The sequence below is a fragment of the Syngnathus typhle genome, linkage group LG22 (genome assembly GCF_033458585.1).
Source record: "Syngnathus typhle isolate RoL2023-S1 ecotype Sweden linkage group LG22, RoL_Styp_1.0, whole genome shotgun sequence".
Lineage (NCBI taxonomy): Eukaryota > Metazoa > Chordata > Actinopteri > Syngnathiformes > Syngnathidae > Syngnathus > Syngnathus typhle.
This window is the reverse complement of record NC_083759.1, coordinates 1,547,940-1,568,973: the sequence shown is the minus strand read 5'-3', so window position 1 is coordinate 1,568,973 and position 21,034 is coordinate 1,547,940. Positions and strand designations below refer to the sequence as shown.

The following is a 21,034-nucleotide window of genomic DNA, read 5'->3' as shown; positions in this document are numbered from 1 at the left end:
AGGGATACAAATATTGTTGGTAAAAAAAGAAACACACAAAAAGGGTGAGGAAATAGAAAAAAAGGAAAAAAAATAAAACCCACATACAAAAAACCCCAGCAAAACAATGATGCTAGAATTTCACATCAACTTTTTGATCAAAAGAATTCCACCCAAAAATACAAAACAAAAGTGAGATAAACCTCAGCTAAATTTGACACTGATCTTTGTAATTGGACACTTTTTTGGGGGGGTGGGGGGCTATGAAGAAGAGTCCCCCCCCCGCCCCACCCCATCCCCTGCGCCACCCTGGGGGCGTACTTGTGTGTTCCTTTTTTCCCTAGGAAAATGCAAACAAAGACAAAGCAGGAGGGGGGGGGGGGGGGTTAGCGTGAGCAGCGTGGCCGTTTTGTATAAAAATTCTCTTTCCTCTAAATTCCACTGACAGACCTCGCTGGGAATTTTTGCCCCCCTCCCGGCCAGCCAGCGTTTAGATCGGCTCGCCCGCCATCATTAGGCTTTTTTATGAGATTTATTAAAGGCCGCTGATGTAAGCTCGCAAAACACCCCCTCCAGCTCGCTTTGAACAACCTCCGCCGGTGCACAAACGACGCTCGTGGAACAAAGCCAGGGATCAGATGAGGTTAAGAATGGGAAAACTCATTCTTAGCTTTAAATAAAAAATGCTTGCCATCCCAACCCAAATATAGAGAACGTTTCGGTAGCGTATTGGTACTGCAAGCTATATTTGATATGATTGATAGTTATCATCTTACTGTAGGGCTGAACAATAAATTGACAAATGCAATTTCCTAATTGCAATGGTCATTTTGGGGAAAACCTTGATCTCGTTTGAGAAGTGATGTCGACGTGTTGAAAGTTTGTTTCACGAAGCATGCAAAGTTGACGTGATTTTCATTGTAATACTTTTCAATCTATTCTTTGTATTTGTTGAATCGAGGGGGTGAAATGAGATGATTTTTCAAAATTGTTCGGCCCAATGAACTCGCGCTGTGCTCCGGGCATTGAAAACTAATTGTTGCTGTTCAGTTATAAAGCACAGATCTGAAAAACCTTTGAAACCTAAATTAAGGAAAAATATTTGTTATCTAGCTCTGGGTTCAATAAAATAAGAACGTGTCATCTGTTAATGCACTGATGCAAATAGTAGTTGGCTGAGCTTCTCTGAAAACTGAGGTGCGGTAGTGATGCTGGTGGCAGATAGGGGGCGCTCAAAGGTTGCCTGACTCCCTTCTCTGTATGTGTGTGTGAGAGAGAGCGTGAGAGAGAGAGCGAGCGGGCCAAGCAGCTTTGAGTTTCAAGGCTCGACGGCATGTTTGTGCGTGTGTGTGTGTGTGTGTTTGTCGGCCCGTACACACACTCACTCACACACACACACACACACACACACACACACACACACTCACTGCCCCTTTGCAAACATTCCACGCTCGCTTGCTGCACTTCCGCACAGGTGAGAAGAAGGCCCGAATGAGATGCAGCAGTGTGCAAATAGTACATTTTGAAGGTTCCTTGAAATAGCAGAAACTTGACTTTTTGTTCGACTGGACTTTTGAGAAAACATTTAATGTACGGGCGTCAACTCAACAAGCCTCACAAGTTTAGGAAAATTCGTGAACAAATGTGGTTAACAAACAATAGCTTACCTCGGTCCAAGTGACACAAGGAGGTCCAACGAGTCTCGTTGGCGAGGCCTGGCTTCAATGACAAGCTAAAAAAAAAAAGCAAAAAAAATAAATTAATTCATTTGACAAATTAGAAGTGTGCTTGAAAAAAACACAAACCTAATATTTTTTGCATTTCATGTTGCATCCGATTGGTCAGATAAAAGCAAACAATTCCATATGAAACTTGTGTTTGTGATTAGCATATTCAGTTTTTCAAAAGTCGGCATGGACGGCTTCCCCCCGCCGTCGCCATCTCGCCACCTGTCTCGCCCGCAAATAGGAACATGGCGTGTTGTTAGCTGGGAGATTTGCGTCTAATATACGTCGCACGCCCAATCGTCCAATATGGCCGCCGCGCGCATCTATTAGCGTTTCCCGATGAACGGCGGCCACAAGCTGTGTGATCCGCAGGTAAATATGCGTTTGTGTTCCTTCGCCGCCGCCAAAGATGATGAGATGGAAATGATCTGGCGACGCGCCAGCCTTCCATGTCGGGAGCGGAACGGGGGCGCCGGGGTGAATGAATAGCAAAACATTTGGGGGAGAATTGGGGGATGGAAAAACCGAGTGTGACGGCAAGTTTGGAGGAGGAACTAGGCTCTGACAGTTTGAGACGAGAGATAAGGGAGTTTAGGATCTTTGCGCTGATAACACACACGCACACACGCACAGCGGTTATCTTTGCCTTAGCAATTATTAGGGGGTGTCATGTTTGGAGAGAAGCGAGATGGATGTTCCAGGCTGTGCATCTCTCCCGGGCATCGGCGCCTCTCCCTGGGTGCACGTTGGCCCAAGACACCTGGAGCCAGCTCGGAGCTGCCGGCTTGGGGAAAAGGACTTTTTTTTTTTTTGAGGTTGTCCGTTAGGGATTTACGCTAAGCTGAGGGACTAAGTCGACGCCATCGGGGTGTGCCTGAGTGTGAGCGCGATGGTTATTAATGTCCGTGTCAGATGTGTGAAGAATGAGATTTACTCTGGTAACGGGACCTTCTATAGATTTTACGTCTGCTGAGGATACACTGTTCGACTCACCTGCACACACACACACACAGGATAGATGCGGCCTTGTCGTGTGTGTGTGTAGCAGCTCTGCAAACGAAGCGAAGGCCGCCAGCGGAAACCCGGCGTGCACCGAGAGATGAAGCGCTTCCTGGCCACACGTAACACGCATGCACGCACATGGTACAGACGTGTTTCTGGTGTCGCCCACGCCGATGTGGGGCGGATAAGCCAAGCAGGTGTCGGATGTATTCCATGAAGTCGGTCGGCACTTGCGAGGGAACGACTAGGTCGTGCGGTCGCGACGGGTTGCTCTTATCAGGTTATCTCGCCACCGCAATTTGTGTGTGCGTGTTGGCGAACGCCAACCGCGAGCTTGAAGCTAGCTCGACGCTCAAACTAAAATGGGATGGAGTGAGATGAGGAGCTTCATTTAGTCTGATTGCGGGGGAAAGGGTGCCACGCTGCCATCGTGTGGCATAGTGTGGCAACTACAAAACCTTTTCTTAATTGGGCTGCGTACCAATCCCCTTTGTTTTCGATTTCAACACACATTGTGATCTTTTGTGGCACCTTTTTTTTTTTTTTGCAGTCTTCTTTTCTCAGTTTTCCGTCTTGGAGAATAACTCAACTGTCGTGCTCCTCCTCCCGCAGCCGACGCCAATGACGCCACGGCGAGATCCCCGTCGCCAGTCCCGGCCGCCGCGCTCCGGGGCCCCGAGGAGCACGACCTGCTGACGTGCGGCCAGTGCCAGACCAACTTCCCGCTGGGCGACATCCTGGTCTTCATCGAGCACAAGCGGCGCCTGTGCCGTGGCCCCCCGCAGGGGGCGCCGGGCTCCTTCTCCGCCAAGCCCGGGGAGGCGGGCGGCGCCGCCAGCATCCCCATCTCCCCGCGGGGCCACGCCCTGGAGATGGGGAGGCGAGCCCCGATGCTGCCCGTGGAGGTGGGTGTGCAGGTGACGCCCTGCAGGGACGACGACGCCCACAGGAGGCTGACTCCGGCCAAGGGGCTCTGCCCTAAACAAGAGAAAGGAGGTATGAGTTCACACATCTGTACTTGTCTGACATTTCCCATTGCGAGTGCGGATCACGTAGCCGAGCAGTTTTTTTTTTTTTTGTGTGTGTGCTGCGAGGACATTTTGTTTGGTGGACACCGGAAAACTCCCTCCGCACATTTCTTTCCGTCATTGTGGCATAAGTGTTCATTATGAAGACACTTTGGCCACTTTCAGACTTGAGTATGTACAACACACACGCACTTGTGGGCTTTTTAATTGCAGGGACATTTTGGCTGGTTGACATGTAAAATGCTAGGAAAGCTCTCTTGGGTTGTGTGCTCCAAACTTTGACATCACACTGTTGTAAAGGCGGCATTTTTTCTTTGCGAGGGCATTTTGGCTGCTACACATCAGAAAACTGCTTCGATAAGCTTCTTTTTAGAATGTGTGCGTGTGTGTGTCACCTGTCTGCGCAAGATAGCTGCATTTAAAAGAATCCCTGTTATTTTGACTGTGGCCTTCAGGAGGGATTAATGTAGCCACAGATGATTTCATTAGCCTGACTCGAGTATGTGTGTGTGTGTGTGTTTGTTGTGTTACATGCACGGACGCAGGAACACACCCACACAGGCCTGCGGGAGGTCTTGAGTTAAAACCAATTGTAAAGGGTGAGGAAGAAGGTGATGAGTAGGACACCTCCGCCTCCCACGCTCCCTAAATGCAGCAGCCGCCGTTTTAGAACAATCATCGTTTCATATGAACGAGCTAATAAATAAAAATTCATCGTGCCGAGGGGAAGGGGATTCTTAATCTGATCACGCTAGGTGGGGGCGGGGGAGTCAAGTCAGTGATGGCCATCCGGGTGGGGGATTACGTCTACGGGAGCTTTGATAATTTACAATTTCCACGTCGGAAACAATTAGCACAGACGTGATGTCACACTCGTTTCGGAAAGAGGACGTTAAAAATGTGCTGCTCGTTAAATTAGTCACACGCAGCCGTCATTTTGAGCCACAAATCAAAACTCATTGATTTTGTCCCAAAATGTTACATGATATATATTTTATAACTATATATAAAACAAGCTGCGGCCATTTTTACCAAATCTTTTTTTGCAATTATTATACATTTCATTTGACGCGCGCATAAACACCATAGTGTGTGAAATGTATTTTTCTTGAGGTTCGCACATCGCCTTCCTGTGAAAGACGGCGAGCACATTTTTAGATGTTGCATGAATGTGAGTGTGCGCGCCCGTGACGAACTCTTTTTATATTTCCATGTTTATTTCATAAACAGCGTACGACTTCGCTTGTCACTTCGGAAAGGAAAAAAAAAAAATAATAAATCCTCGCTCCTTCCCGGAAATCTTTTAATGAGTAACTTTTGAGGTATTCCGGCTTGTCTGGTTATTTTTAGCCTCTCTACAATTAGTTCATAAAGTAAATGAGCACGCGCTGATGCTAGTCTGTCTGTGATGCTAACTAAAATGACAATACACGACTGGCCAATGAATGTTTCTCTGACCGCTTCTATCAAAATTCAGCATTATTATCTTTTTTAAAAAAAAATTATTTGTCTGTGTACCTAACAAAGTGGCCAGTCGGTGTTTCCTTTTTAAGTATTTGTTGCTCCGCGAGTTTTGTTCTCAAGTGACGCCTAATTACCTAGAGGAGATCCTGTCATTGTCTTTTGTTTGTTAAAAAAATATTTTGTTTTTTGTCAAGGTGCCCCAAATATATTGCGACCGGATTAACAAACCGTACCGGACTGGCGGGTGTGTGTGGCTGCTGAGCAGAGCAGTGAGTGTTTGTTTGTTAGGCCAACTTGGACAAACGAAGCGAGGGCCAATTATGGACGAGCAAAGCGTTAGCGGCTCATGCGCGAAACCTGGGCCGTCTGCTCGACAGCTGAGGTCTGCAGCCTACACGGCGAACATGTGCTCACCCCTTGGCCCTCGCCGTCTTTTTTCCACCTGCTTTTACAACATCCTGTCTGGCCTTTTTGTCTGGTGCGAGGGAGCGGGCGGGCCAGCGATGCTATGCTAATATCTCACATCCGCGTGCGTGCGGGTTTGTGAAGAACCGTGGCGTGTCAGGATGATACCCGAGATGAGCCTGTCCCGGCTTTGAACCTCCTCCCAGGACGCCCACCGACGCACCCCCCCCCGGAACACCCGCCATCACGACGTGACAAGCGCCCAAATATACACACACACGTGCGCGGACACACACACACGGCGCGCAAAAGAGATCGGGGTGAATATTTCATAAGACGCGGTGGTGACAGCGACATCCTCAAACATCTCTCTTGCCGCCTTTTCGTCCACTTGGCGTCGACAGGCTGTCAACTTTTTTTTTTTTTCCTTCATTTGGGAATGGAGGAGGAGGGGCCGTCGGGTGGCGTAGGCGGGGCGACCCACTTGAGTTGCCCGGACTGTTGGGGCCATCCGCACCGATGTTGCGATCGCACGGTGCCAATATCTGATTTTAATACATGATCGAAAGTGCTAAATTTCTGTGCATCAATATTTTTAATTCACAGTACTCTGACATACCATATCACAACATTGATAAGCCCCCCCCCCCCCCAATTGATATTTTATAGAGTGAAGCCAAAAGTAAAAGTGACTTTTGCCGGCCTGAGAGGTCAAACGGTGAATGTGATTTTTTTTTTTTTTTTTTTTGTGCCCCACCACCCAGTGCTCTTTTAATCACCTGGCTTGCTCTCATTTGCATATTAAATAGGCTTTAATCATGAAAAGCAATCAGCCTTTTGCATATTCATACCTTCCCCTGTGCGCCCGCTTCCTTGTCTCGCTCCAGTGCCGAGCAGCCCCGCAATCAGAAGGCGGCGTGCACGCGCCCACGCACGCACATTCTCACACACACACTCGCCAATAACTTCACATGCTACTTATGTATTATCTCTACGAGCGAGCGAGAACGAGGGGAAGAGTGTGTGTGTGTATGGGGGGGGGGGGGGGTGTTAGATAAAAAAAGATGGCGAGACTGATCCCTGATTTTGAGCGGCGAATATTTGTACAGAGGCTCAAGGAAAAGCTCATTTGCATAATGACTTTGTAGTTTTGCATTAATCACATTTGCATATGAAAATGCGTTAATTACTCCCGATGATTTTGTTTTCTTCAGCCCCCTCCTCCCTCCCTCTTCACCCCCAGAAGAAAGTTGCTTCATTTTGATGTCCAAGCTCACGGCTTGCCATTCGGGGTGAACGTGGTGCCACTTGTGTATGTTAGCGCGCGTGTGTGATCAGCACATGTGTGTGTGTTTACAAAATCGAGTGTTTTGAAAGCGTGCCAGTGTATCCATCTTACGTCTGCTCAGAAGCATTTGTGCGTCTATTTTGGTTTTCTCTCTTAGTGTGTGTGCGTGAGTCAGTGGGGAGCGCAGAGAGTACGCTGCTTCCATTTTAAGCAATCTTTTTTTTTCCACAAGCAACACCAACTTGTTTATGATTCCGACCTCACTCTAATGCCTTTTTTGTAGCTACAAATGTGGAGGACTGCGTGTGTGCGGGTGTGTGCGCTGTCAAGTGGCAGATTAAATCGAGAAAAACATGTTCAATCGGAATGCATGCATGACATATGGGGGGGGGGGGTGCGCCCGCGTTTCGGGGATGTTTTGACCTCCTTGAGGACGACGTGGCACACGCGTAAACAGGAAGTAAACACCAATAAGGCCGCACACAAACTCGGACGACAACGTGGGAATCGTGTCGAGGTTGGCCGGGATTTTTTTTTTCCGGGGTTGAATTCAACGCGATCCGGGACTGTGGGGGGGGGGGAGCCATAGGGCATCGTAGAACGTAACGAGTATTTGAGAAAATTGTGAAGAAAATGTGCAGGATTTTTAGGCACAATACTTAGATATTAAATATGCAACGTATTATTGTAAAGTCTTATTTCAGGAACATTTTACAAGATAATACCGGTAAGAAATGAATTGGCACGTCATGTATTACTGCTAAAAAATAATGATATTCAAATAAATGTTTTTTTTCAATAATTTAAGACAAATATTCAATTTAAAAAAAATAACATTTTACCAAAATAAATATATACAGATTTATGTATGTGTACGGCCAATGTTTTTTAAGGTTCAACAATTTTTAATGAGTTAATTAAAATCATAACATTAGGAGAATAACGTTTTTTTTGTTAATGTCACTGAAAGTAAAAAAAAAAAAACGGACTTCCTAGCAGCATAAACAAAGCTAAGCGACACTGTCAATTTTAGTCTGCACTCATGAGCTCGTGAGCCATGTCCCAAAACGGCAGTGAGCATGTTGATGCCTGCATGCGGACCCTCAGACGGGACCACCCCGGAGGGGATGTCTGCCTCTTTTGTGAGTCTGTGTGTGTGTGTAGGTGTCTCCATCCAATGGGGTCATGCCGGTCTATGAGCCTGCATGTGCGCACCTGACACACACACTCACACGGGGAGAACGGCATACAGTCGATTTTGACTAACGTACATTAGCATAGCATACCGCAGCAATTACGCAGATGCTACTTTTATCAACTGAGCCGTGAAACAAAAGAGAACCAAAAATATAGCGCGTAGACCACAACATTTAGTTAGCTTAATGCTAGCATGCAATATGAAACGCACTGGACAAGCTGAGAGAAATTAGCATCACACGTTTGGTTGAATGTGATGAGCTTAAAAAGCCATAAAGAAAAGATAGCGTAAAAAGCCACCAGTGGAAAAATGCACGCTTGAATACGCTGACAAGACCGACATTCACTAAACGTGCACGCACACAAACACACACGCGCTCAAGAGTTAAGGAGTCCCACATGAAGGCATCAAACGGAGCACAAGCAGCTTTATGGCACTCATATGGCAGCAGATTTGATATTTTCCTACCACAGCGGGGGAATAAAAGTGGCCACTAATTTGGAGTGTGAGCGCCACCGCTAACTTGCAGCATGTGCCGCGCGCTCCAGATGTGTGCGTGCACTCTCTGCTCCGGAGGGAGGGGGGGTGTAGAATTAAGAGAAGCTCGCGCCTCCCGAAAAACGTCTTATTTATTTTTTATAAGGAAAAAAGTAGAATCTACAATCTTAGGAGATAAATGTTGTTGTCATTTAGTCAATAATGTCACGATTTTGAATAATATCACAAAAATAAATTTCTAATGTTATTACTTGTAAATATTTTACAAGGAATAAAAGATGAATATTTTAGAAAAAATAATCCTGTAATAATTTTTTTGCTATAATTGTTTTTAATACTGCAAAAAAACACCTTTTTTAGGACAAAATAAGAATAAGCCAACTGTTTTTTACACTCGTAACCAACCGCCATTACGGCAAATCCGAGAGCCCGAATATGATGTGCAATTGTGGGGTCCTACTAGCGCCATTAGCGGCTGCGAAAAAAAGGAAGCGACTCGTCTTGTTAGCGCTTCGGACCGCCTCGCGCCTCCTCACGTCGGCGCCGCCGCCCTCCTCCTCCTCTTATCTCATTAGCGCCCCGCTCGGTGACGCCGTTTATTTGGCTTTTTAGCCGCCGCCAAGATGCTGAGAGCTTTTCATGCCGCACTTACACACCCCCACCCCACGCTATAATACGCCCCCCCCTCCACAACTTCCCTCACTGCATCCACTTACTTGTCTTGTGCAATTACGGTGACGCAAAAACGCAAGATGGTGGTAAATGCAAACATCTCAGCGGGGAAATTCCTCGTTGTGCTATTTGGCTGCCAGTTTATTGGGAACGCGTTCGTCAGTACGAGCTTCCCCCTACAAAACTAACAAGGAAAATAGCGCGCCATAATTTTGTACTTTACCAATACATACATAATTGAACACAATGTTAAGAATTTGTGCGTCGTGATGAAGTAAGTGCAGCACCTACTCGAAGTGACTCAGTGGTAGAGGATAAAAAAAATGAGTGCCTGCAAAGTATTGTCAGACATTTGTGTTCAAATATGGATTGCAGCGGTATTGATCCTACTTCTGTTAGCCCGTTGATAGCATTTTGGATGGTGTGTTAGCATTAAGCAAAGTTGTATAGTCAAATCAAAAACTTGTAACTGAATGGAAAGAAAAAGAAAATCAAGAGAAAAAAAAATGCAAGAAACACAAAGTGCATGCTAAAGTGACTTATTTGAGAATAAAAAGCAGCATCTCTTTTTTTGTTGTGGCTGCGAGCGCTTCTAGAATTTACGAGGGTGGGCAGAAATGATTAGACATATCTGGGAAATATTACAGCCCTAAAACTGTTTGCATGTTTTCTATATTTTCCTTTTGGGGTGTGTGTGTGCGAGAGGACTTGTGTGGAGGTTATTTAAATAAATAAGAGGATTATGAGGACAATTTGACTGCTGGCTTTATTCATTAGAAATGTAAATCTGCTTTTTATTAGGCGGGCGCAATGGTTTAAGTGCGGAACAGCACAACATGTGTCGCGTCGTGCCACGTCTGCCTGCCTAAACGAACCCGTCGGACTTAAAAATCAAACCCCCACCCCCCCTCTTTCCTGTCTTTCCCAAAATGAAATAAAGTGGAGATGCTATCAGGTTGATGTGTGCCAGTGGAGCTTGTCTGGGCCTGTGGTCTGGCGGGGGCAATGCTGGCCCCAACCAAGCTACCCCTGCTCATTTGTATACGTATGCGTGCGTGTGTGTGTGTGTCCTAAAGGCAATGGCGAGATGAAAGCAGCTTTCTTTTAACCATCAGCTATGCAGGAGCCGTGCCAACAGCAGGAAATGTATCAGCGTGATAACAGCCGCAAAGACAGAGAGATAATGAGAACCAATTGAGAGAGCGAAAGAGAGGCCACACAAAATTCTCCAGGGAGGCCCCGAGGCCAAACGGAGACCAGTCAAACACATATTCAAACACACACACACACTTACGGAAAACTATGCGCAGGGTGTGTCCGCGCCGAGGGACGAGCATGTCTCTATTTGCGCCGTCGAGGCAGTTGGACGCACCTGGGAAGGTTTCGGGACCCGCGGCGTGAAAAGCAAAAGACGCGAGATCAAAGATGTTTGTGTTTTCAGCGGGCCATGGGAACCAACGTCAAGAGTCGCCAAACAAGGCAACAGATCCGCTACCAATGCTAACCGAGTGCCGTTGTTGTGGATCTCGATAACGGCGATCCAACTGACAGAACCATCCCGACAGCAGCGGCGTCAATTAAAAACAACGTTTGCGAGCTGCTACAAGAGTTAGCACGCCCACAGCGGTCAGTTCATTTCCACTCCGCAAATTGCTAACTGCTGTATGGGTGTCGTATCGCCGCCACTCGAATGTTTTGTGCCACGTCGCACATGAGATCCGTGAAGCAAAATCTTTAAAGTGACGAGTGAGTAAGACTTGATTAGGGGTATTGTTTTAAAAAAAACAATCATTAATTGATTAGCGGAGACGTTTGCCGACACTCCGCTAATCAATTTAGCGAACATTTAGCCGGCTGGAGCGGAACCCATCGCAATCACGTCACATTGTTTTTGTTTTGTTGCATTAGCGCACTAGTGCTAATTAGCTCACTGGCAAATTGGCATCTCGACTAATACAAGTTTCAACACAAAAACTTGGGGGGACTGTGTTCGGGAACTAAGTAGGGACCGACTCGCTGTATTTACTCAAGATGCCGAAGGCTTCTTGCAGGCTGCGTGTAAACCGCGAGTGTCCGAGCCAGCTGGGCAACATTACAATTAAACAGGTCTGGAGGATGTGTCGAACCACAAGAGGAAACTATGTTTGCCTCGTCCGAGTCAATCAAAAGACATTGGCCTATTGCAATTGCGCTGGAAGTTTCTGCCGCTCTTCCCAGAGAAGGGGCAGGCGTGGGCGCTTTTGCTCTGAACATCTAACAACCCGCCTAAGCGGCATTAGCACGTCGGAGTCAATAAAGGCAACGCGACGGCGGTGAATGGGACAGCGACGGCCCGGACAAAGCGGGCGTCCCTCAGGGGCTGGGCTCAAGCTCATTTGGATGGAAAACGCTCAAAGTCGTCAAAGCTGCTTTTTATCCGTTCAAAGGCAACTAAAAGGTGACCTTTTCCTGGGGAAGATTTCACATTCTGCTTGTTGCGCCTGCCTGTTATTATTAAAGATGCGCCTTTTTTTTGTCATAGCCGTCGATGACGCCATTGTTTCCTTGATGCCGCCGCCCGCTGCGCGGCTCCACAACGCCGCCTTTAAGTGCCGGTGTTTCCGTTATTAACAATAGAATGGCAGGGGGTGGCGATAAACGCATTTTCCCTCGGCTTCCTCAACAGATGCCAATTTTCTTTTCTTCTTTTTGGGCCGAGTGTCCTCGCAATTTTGCGGCGCCAGACCCCACAGGTCATGCACTTCCTGGTTCTCCACCAATTACAAGCCGCTTTCCCAGCCAGACTGCTTTGGAATGGCAGATTCAGGGAGTTTGGGAATTTAGGTCCCCGAAAAAACAGTCTTGGTTCATTGGAGTCATTTTCCAGGGGTGCTTGGAACACAAATTAGACGTGTTACATAAAAAAGGCAATTTTTCTTCTTTTACCCACGGGTGGGGGTGGCGTACAAAGGGGGGGGGGTCTTGACTCATTGCGTTTTCATGACTTTCCAACTTTCCAATTCAATTAGTGGCACTTTTCACTTGACACTATGCTGCGGCCGGGCCGCTTTGGCGCATCCAGCTGTCATCGCCTAGACGGGCCGCGTCGCCTCCGGCGGCGTGCACGCGCCATCTCGGCAAAAATGAAAGCAAATGAACAGTTTAATTTCCTTTCCGCACAAACGTATTGCACTATCTTGAGGTGGCCTTCTCATTTCCGGCGCCTCGCCAATGCCACCCTCATATTTTACGTTTTGCACTTTTATGCGCTTGTCAAAATCGTTTTCTTTTTTACCGTGAGACTGGATCACAACCTCTTAAAATTTTAAATCTTCACAGTTTCGGGAACCTCACCTCCGTGTTGTACTTCCTGTTTTCGACTTTCTATGATGACTCCCCGACCAGGTCGCAAATAAGTCGAGCCTGAATGAAACGTGCCGTGTAGTGTTGCCGAACGCAACCATGTTGACAGCTTTAAACCTTTTTGTGCTGTCAGACCTATTAGTCGCACACACACAAATACGCACAAACGCACAGACACACACACAGATGCATATGGTTAGCAAGCTGAAGCTGGTTCCATTTAACATGGAGCCAGCCCCACTGTGCGAGCGCCTCACCCCCTGCCTGCTACTGTCGTCGCGGCCCGTCCCGTACCAATCCCCCCCCCAATACCCAACATGCCATGCACGTGACAGCCAGCGGACACACACCAAGGCGGCGGCAGTGGCGTCTCCTCACCCCAGCTCGCCGTCCCCGGTTGATCTGCCCGGCCCCCGTGGCCCCCTTGATTAGCCGCCTTTATGACAAACAAGCCATCAGAGCAGAGTGGGAGCCCGAGGAGGGAGGAGGAGGAGCAGAGGTGTAGAGGTGGGCACAGGGGCGAGGTGTGGAGGTTGGGACCCCCCGGGGACCCCTAGATCACAGCCATGCTAATGAGGAGCTGCTTTGCCAGCAGGAGAGGTGTCAGCTAACCCCTGACAGGTGCACAGTGCGTTCCCCCTAGTGTGTACACGCGTGTGTGTGTGTGTGTGGAGGCTGGAGATGGGGAGGGGCTGGCGGGGACAGGTTGGCGTCCCAGCGGCCTCGCCTGCAGGCGGCTTTGTTCGGAGTGTAAATGTGTTGTGCCGCGTCGCCCTTGATGGAATGTCGGAATGGCGCAGCCAACCTGCAACCCGCCGGGAATGCCACACAAACACAGCCACACACACGCACACACGCACACATTTTGATCTTCTATGACTGCCCAGTAAACGTTTTGCGATGTAGGCTTTTGCACTATTTAGCCCGGAAAAGCAACGGTCCTCCAAAACAAAGTTTGGAGAGTGCAAGCAACGCGGACGATGAGCGCTTCCATTTGGTAGCTTTTCGGCGTGGATTAGCGCGGGATTGCGACACAGGCGAGGATGGCGGGAGCGACGGCATATGTGAATTCCTAAATTAAAGACAAATCCACATGTCTGCGCCATATGCGCGCTGTCTACCTCCCGCTCCCCCAACCATCAGCGCCTCCTCCTCGGCTCGCTCCTCGCTCCCATTTCTCGACGGCGGCCATATGCGAGCAGTCGATAGCCATTGGCTGGCATTTTGTTTGTACTTTAAGGCAAAAATAACGGCTATAAACGGCAATCTGGAAGGAATAAAACGTGATGTAAAGCTCAGATCTTTAATTGGCACGGCGGTTGGAGTAAGAAGAGAAACGGAGGAGAAAGAGAATGTTATTAGCGGGCCCACCTTAACTGCGCCGGTGTACATGTGCCAGTCTTTTAATTACTTCCTGCAGGGCTCCTGGCCATCGGCTTTTGTTTTGATGCATGCGGCCCGGCGTGGCCCTCCCAAGCCGATCTCGCCTTTTTAATTCTTCCCTCCCTGGGAAACCTTTGCCTGTCTACGCGCGCACCTGGACAGTCTATCCGAAAGCCTCCAGCTCAGAAGCTAGATAAGTAGAGGAGTATTTGTTGACGGTGTGTGTGCGTGTACTTGATCATGGTCATCAGTAGGCGGAGCTTAGCCTCTAATTGCAGCAAAGTAAAACGAGTCACGGACTCGCTTCATTCACTAATAGGCAAGAGTGAAGAGGCCTTCCAGCCATGTGTGTGTGGCATTGTTATTTTTTTATATATTTAGATTTTAAACATAAGTTGTAATGAAAGCTACACAGCCCAATATGCGATAAAAATAGACTTACGCTAATTCCCCGGGGCAATGGGGTGAAGCCAAGATGGTTGCAATCGGGCCCACGGACGGCCGACACGCTTCACTTCCTACTTGCGGTCTTGCGCAGGAAGCCATGCAATCTAAACAGGAAGAAACAATGAATCCTGTTAAAACATCTCAAAAAACATCGACTTGAAAATCAACAATATGCTGAGGTGGAAGCTGAAATCGTAAAAATACACAAAGGGCTGTTTTTTTTTTATATTTATGACGCTATCATCACCTCCCTCACCCCCTCCCCTCCATTTCTGGCTTGTTCGAGAGGTTGATGAAATGTGTCTTTGGTGGTCATTAGGCAGCAGCCATCAGCTGTCACTCTATTAGCCGACACACCTCCCTTATGGCGCGGCGGGCTAAGTTATGACAAGATGCAAATTTGTGGCGGAAGAAGGGGGGGGGGGGGCGGGGGGGCCAACGGCGGCGGCAGGGAAGGATAACTTATTTATTGGCTCGTAGGCATGCGGTGATGGATGGAATATCAAAAATAAACAACAACAACAACAACAAATCAAGACGTCTCTCGCTACATTTTGCCATATTGATCCTTGTTTGGCGATCACATTATACAGCCGCCGGGTCCTCGGGGGCTTGTAAATACACTCCGTGTGTGTGTGTGTGCCCAACTAAGTCGAGTCCCCCCCCCTCTCTTACACTCCCCCCCCACCCTTGCATCTCGCGCTCTCGTCTCCCCGTCCAAGCTGCTAAGCTGTCCAGCACGAAGCTGCCAAGCGGCCGTGTGAAGCCAAGCCAAACTAAACACAGGCAGGCAGCCCGCCACTCGCGCACACACATTAGTAGCGGGAGTCAGGTCGCATCCCTCCCAGCCAAAACAGTGCAACAGATCTCCGCTAATAGCGGCGAAAAAGTGACAGAATCAGTAAATGAGCTCCTCATTAGCCTTTGCCGACCCCCCCCCAAACACACACACACACACACAAGCCGTCCACAACCGACAGAGCTCAACCAATCAGAGCGCTCATTCAGCTTCCTCTAGCGGATGCAAGCGACAAGCACGGTATTAAAATGAAAATTATAACGCGCAGAAAAATGATTTGACTTATATTTTCACCTAAAGAGGATAAAGATAAGAAAACAGATTCGTGGTCAGACGCCAGTAAATCCAGTTCAGAGGATGGAAGCACTGGAGGTAGTAGGAAAGGCAAAAAAAGGCACCCCTGCCACTTCCTGTAAAAGCTGCCATTTTCCATCTTTCCCCTCATCTCAATGTTCCACCCTCAATTGCTCCGCCTCGTGGACTACGACCCGAGTCCAAAGTCAGACCTTTGTCTGACACGGATGGAGAAACGTGATTCTACCCTCTTTCAGTCCCACTTTAAATCAACATGGAAGATATTTGAGTCGCGCCGAAGGGGTTCCTGGTATCCAAGCCCAGCGTTTGACAACGTGCCCACAAACGCCTCCACCGAGGGTCGGCGGTAGCTTGCGATGCTGCATAAGCAGATGCAGATGCCTTTGCAGGCAAGCGTCTGCGTTCAATTAGATAAATCCCAACAAAGGCCTCGGCGCGGTGACTGATCGATTCATTTGGCCTTATTAAGTCACTCCGACGAGCAATTTGTCAATGAGGGTCGCCGCCGTGTGCGCTTGGCTTGTGTATGTGTGTTGCAGCGGCAGTAACTGCACCGAAACGTGTCACGCAATCATCTCGCTGCTTTCTTTTGTGCGCCTGGCTTTTTTGGCCGATATCACCCCTCCATCTTTTTATATTAACAGTGCATATTTACCCCCCCCCCCCCCCCGCCCCCCTTCCTTGCATGCTCTCCCCCCACCCCGCTTCCCCTGCCGCCTCCGTATGGAAATGACAGAACAGACGAGATGGATCTGTATATTAAAGCCGAGGCGGACATCAACATTTGCATAATGTGTGGTGGCCTTAGGGCGCTCGCTACCTGCCATCTGCATTAGCCCCAATAAACGCACGCATGCACACACAAACGGACAAACGCGTATACACTATCTGGACAAAAGTCTTTCTCTTAATTAATTTATCAATTAGAAGAAGCAAGGCAATCTCCACCCCCCCCTCACCCCATCTTTTATTCTTCCAGCTGCACAAAGCAAGGTCTACTGAAGCACGCACCGTCAAATTCCCCCCAGACACACTTTTACAGAATGTCTTCCCAATGGAGACAAGTCATGTGTCTTAGCCGATATTATCTGCTTTAAATATGTGTTTAATGTTTGGGATGAAGGAGATGAACTCAAAATATCTTTTGTATCCACCCCCCCCCCCCCCCCACCCCCCTTTCCGCAGACAAAGACGAGCCATCCAGCTACATCTGCACCAGCTGCAAGCAGACCTTCACCAGCGCCTGGTTTCTCCTCCAGCACGCCCAGCACACTCATGGAATCCGCATCTACCTGGACAACCACCTGGCCAACTGCTCGCTCACCCCCCGCATGGCCCTGCCGCCCCCGCCGGGCGCTGACGCCCTGCCCCGCTCGCCCCTGCCCACCTTCTTGGGCGACACCAACAATCCCTTCCACCTCCTGCGTATGGCCGCGCCCTTGCTCAGGGAACACCCCCCGCCACCGGGCTTCATGGAGACCCGGCTCCCGGCCACTCCGCCCTTTGTGAGTCCGCCGCCCCCTCCCAGGCCCCCGCTGGAGCGGCTGGGCCCTGAAGAGATGGGGCTGCTCTCCCAGCACCCCAGTGCCTTTGAAAGGGTGATGCGCCTGACCCCCATGGAGCCCCCGTCCATGGACTTCTCGCGGCGTCTGAGGGAGCTGGCGGGTAACACCAACAACAACGGAGGGCCCACGCCGCCCTTGTCTCCTAACCGCGTGCCACCCATGCACCGCCTGCTAAGTCCCACGCTCTTCCAGCCGGGCTCCAAGCCGCCGGCCTTTCTCACCTACGGCCCGCAGCCGCCCACTCCCCAGGGTGGGCACGGCTCCTCCAGTCCCCCCGACTCACAGGGTCAGAACCAGTCGGCGGGGAAATCCAAATCCTGCGAATTCTGCGGCAAGATCTTCAAGTTCCAGAGCAACCTGATCGTGCACCGCCGCAGCCACACCGGAGAGAGGCCGTACAAGTGCCACCTGTGCGACCACGCCTGCTCCCAAGCCAGCAAGCTCAAGAGGCACATGAAGACACACATGCACAACAAGTCCGGCTCCATGGGCGACTCCCCCGAGGCGGAAAACCGAGGAGACGGAGGCGAGGGCGAAGACAAGCTCCGGGAGGGCGACGGAAGAGTGGCGGGGATGGAAAATGAGGAGGAGGAAGAAGAGGAGGAGGAGGAAGAGGAGGAAGAAGAGGAAGAGGAAGAGCTAAGGAACGGAAGGCCAGATTCCAACCTGAGCGAGGACTCCCAAGAGTTCAACCCCAATCGGGAAAACGGGCCCAGGCAGTCTCCCAAGGAGAAGCTCCTGGGCCCCGAGCGAGTAGGTGAGAGCGGCGGGGTGGGCATCATGCACCCTTACAACCATCTTGACAATCATCTCAGACTGAACCCCAACAAGAGGAGCATGGAGAGGCAGCCCAACGGCGACGGCACCAACGGGGGCGAGCCGGAGCGAGAGCGGCAGAGCGACAGGGAGGCCATGAGGGAGCCGGACAAGCCGGAGCCCAGGCCCGTGATGAACGGCAGGATGGGCGTATCCGAAGTCGAGTCCTTCTCGGGACTCTTCCAGCGCCGACCCACGCCCATCACCAGCCCGTCCAACAACAAGAGGATCAAGATCGAGCGAGAGCAGTTGGAACTGCCGCCGGCTCTGCCGCTCATCTCGCCGGAAAACGTCTACTCACAGCTCCTGGCCGGGTACGCCGCCTCTCGCCACTTCATCCGGGAGCCCTTCTTGGGCTTCACGGACTCACGCCAATCCCCCTTCGCCACCTCTTCAGAGCACTCCTCCTCTGAGACGGGCAGCCTGCGCTTCTCCACGCCGCCGGGGGAGCTGATGGAGGGCGGCAGCGCCTCGGGCCGAAGCGGGAGCAGCACGCCGCACCTCCTGCGGGGACCGGGGCCCGGCCGGCCGCCCAGCTCCAAAGACCGGCGCAACGACACCTGCGAGTACTGCGGCAAAGTGTTCAAGAACTGCAGCAACCTGACAGTGCACCGGCGCAGCCACACGGGCGAGAGGCCCTATAAGTGCGACCTGTGCAGCTACGCCTGCGCCCAGAGCTCCAAGCTGACGCGCCACATGAAGACGCACGGCCAGTTCGGCAAGGAGGTGTACCGTTGCGACATCTGCCACATGCCCTTCAGCGTCTACAGCACGCTGGAGAAACACATGAAGAAGTGGCACGGCGAACATTTGATGGCGAGCGAGGTCAAACTGGAACAAGCCGAGCGAAGCTAAGCGTCTCTCACACACACAAACGTAGAGCACAGGTACACGCACTCGTCTCCTCTTATGATCTGCAAAAGTTGAATGGCGCCAACTGGACCCGGGAAATAAATGGATTTCAACTTTAGTCCGTAACGCTTCTTCAATTCAGTCATAAGTAGTGATGAAGTTAATTGTAATTTTTTTTTCTGACACCTTTGGGTATTTACATAACTAATTTCACATGTTACCTAGCAATAGCGTCCACACTTTTTGAAAATTTACAAAACTGGCACAGTGTAGAGTCTCCACAATTGAAGCTTTTGGATCAAAAGTTGAAATATCAGCTAAGACAGCTAAGACAAAAATCCAGTTGCCTCGATTCAACTTTTGAGGATTACCCTGACCCGGATGACTGAGACTCTCTGCAGACATCTTTCCTATGACTACTTTGAACAAGGGGCATGGCTGGATAAGCTCTCTTTACGTAAAAAAAAAAAAAAAAAATCAAAAAAAAAAAAAAAAAAAACTAAACTGATTGATGTTTCTTTTCTGTTTTTCTTTTTTTTTTATTTCCCTGTCGCCTGAGAATATTAAAACTTTTAACCTTGTCCAGACACCTCTGAGGATTTAAGGAATTCCATGGAGCCTTTCTACTGTGCAATAATTTCTGTATTTATTGTTTTTTTTTTGGGTAACATTTGGCATGTGCAGATACATCTTTTGTGTGTTTTTTTAATGTGCTCATTTTTTTTTTTTTTAATTTTCTAAAAAATAATTGGCAAGGAGTCACCCTTAGTAACAATGATAATCTAGTTTTGTCCTCTAAGGAAGCTTATTATCACGTGAGTGAGTAAATGATGTTTTCTATATGCTAAATGCAGCAGCGGACTACAATCTTGCCCCCTCCTCCCCAGCACTGCTCAATAATTGATTTAAAAAAAAATAATAATAATAATTATAACGTGAAAACATGCGCTTAATCGTAAGCAAACACAGTTGCTGTGTTTGATGTCGCCCAGGACGTAAAACTATTCAGAAAAAAAAAAAGAACAGTTGCACTTAATGCATTTGCCCATGTAAGATTGAACCACCATATTTAATATGTCTGCTTGTTAAGTTAAAACTACTTGTGATCCACGTGAGAGGGGAACAGTCCCGTTTATGTAAATAGATGACCTTTTTTGGTTAATTAATAAAAATCAAAAAACAAAAAAAAAACATATGCGCCCGACTGTTTTCCGAAAGAGGCGTACGAAAAACAATCAAGAAGACCAGCTGCTCGCGTCGTCATTCCGTTTGTGTGCGTGCGTGTGTGCAAAAATGTGCGTTGTTGCCTCAGGCCCCGCCCACCTTCGCCCTTTTTAACTATCCTATTACGTTGCAGGGGAAAATAATTTTTTGCTATCTTCTGCTTAACTCAAAAAAGGTTTAATTTTTTTTTGCAATTGAGTTGATCATTTTCAGGACTATATTGATACATATTGGAAATATTCCCCCCCACACACACAAGGCCAACGTGAGCGACCGTCTTTAAATAGCTTCTTATCATCAACTTTGTGCGCTTGGCTTAATTAGTGTCATCAGCACATCCGGGAAAATGATTTATTTCACGCTACCTGCACACGCCCAGAGTCAAACTGACCCAGTAACATTTTTTTGTTCTTTCTCTGGCTGACAATGTCATGTCACAGGAGGTTTAACAAAAGCCATTCAGCATGAAAATGAACACGGAGGCAAGAAAATAACCGCAAAATAATAAAAGATCGGAGTTATGATAATGTTGAGCACATCTGGCTGCGTGACCTTGAAGGAGTCCCCCTCCCCGACTTGTTGTCAAAATGAAAGGCAGAAGGATGAAGATGTGTGAGCGGCATTGGCGGCGGGACCTTGACCAAGCACACAAGAGTCATTCAAATCAAATTGGAAGCATATGAAATATGTTTTTTTTTTTTTTTTTTGGACGGGCCGCATCTTCTTTTCGGGAGGGAGTGAAGACAGCAAAAGCCACATGAAAGCAGCAGATGCCATATTTCATTTAGGAAAAAAATAAAATAAATGTTCTCGTCCTCTTTTGTGTTCCAATCGGGGGGGGAGAGAAAAAAAAATCCCTGAATTTTGATCGGGAATTCACACGAAAGTATGCCAGCCGTGAAATGTACTTGCTTAGTGCAAATAATAAGTCTTGTATGTTGGTGGAGGGACTTTAAAGTTACACAATCATGTCAAAGTCAGGTGCCATATTTTGTTTCCAAAAAAAAAAATAAACGAGGACTTGCAGGGA

At 48.7% G+C, this 21,034-nt stretch overlaps 2 protein-coding genes across 2 annotated transcripts in view; one reads left to right on the top strand and one right to left on the bottom strand.

Annotated features, from left to right (window-relative positions):
- The window catches only part of ccnk (cyclin K), an 18,255-nt gene extending 14,875 nt beyond the window's left edge, over positions 1–3,380 (bottom strand). The window contains exons 1-2 of the mRNA XM_061270486.1: positions 3,240–3,380; positions 1,647–1,711 (exon numbers count right to left, since the gene is read on the bottom strand). The gene's annotated coding sequence lies outside the window, so the exon portion shown is untranslated. The remainder of the gene's footprint in view (positions 1–1,646; positions 1,712–3,239) is intronic.
- bcl11bb (BCL11 transcription factor B b) overlaps positions 1–21,034 on the top strand; it is a 26,549-nt gene extending 5,515 nt beyond the window's left edge. The window contains exons 2-3 of the mRNA XM_061270463.1: positions 3,321–3,704; positions 16,733–21,034. Of these exons, the coding sequence (XP_061126447.1) occupies positions 3,321–3,704; positions 16,733–18,783 (2,435 nt within the window). The 3' untranslated portion in view covers positions 18,784–21,034. The remainder of the gene's footprint in view (positions 1–3,320; positions 3,705–16,732) is intronic.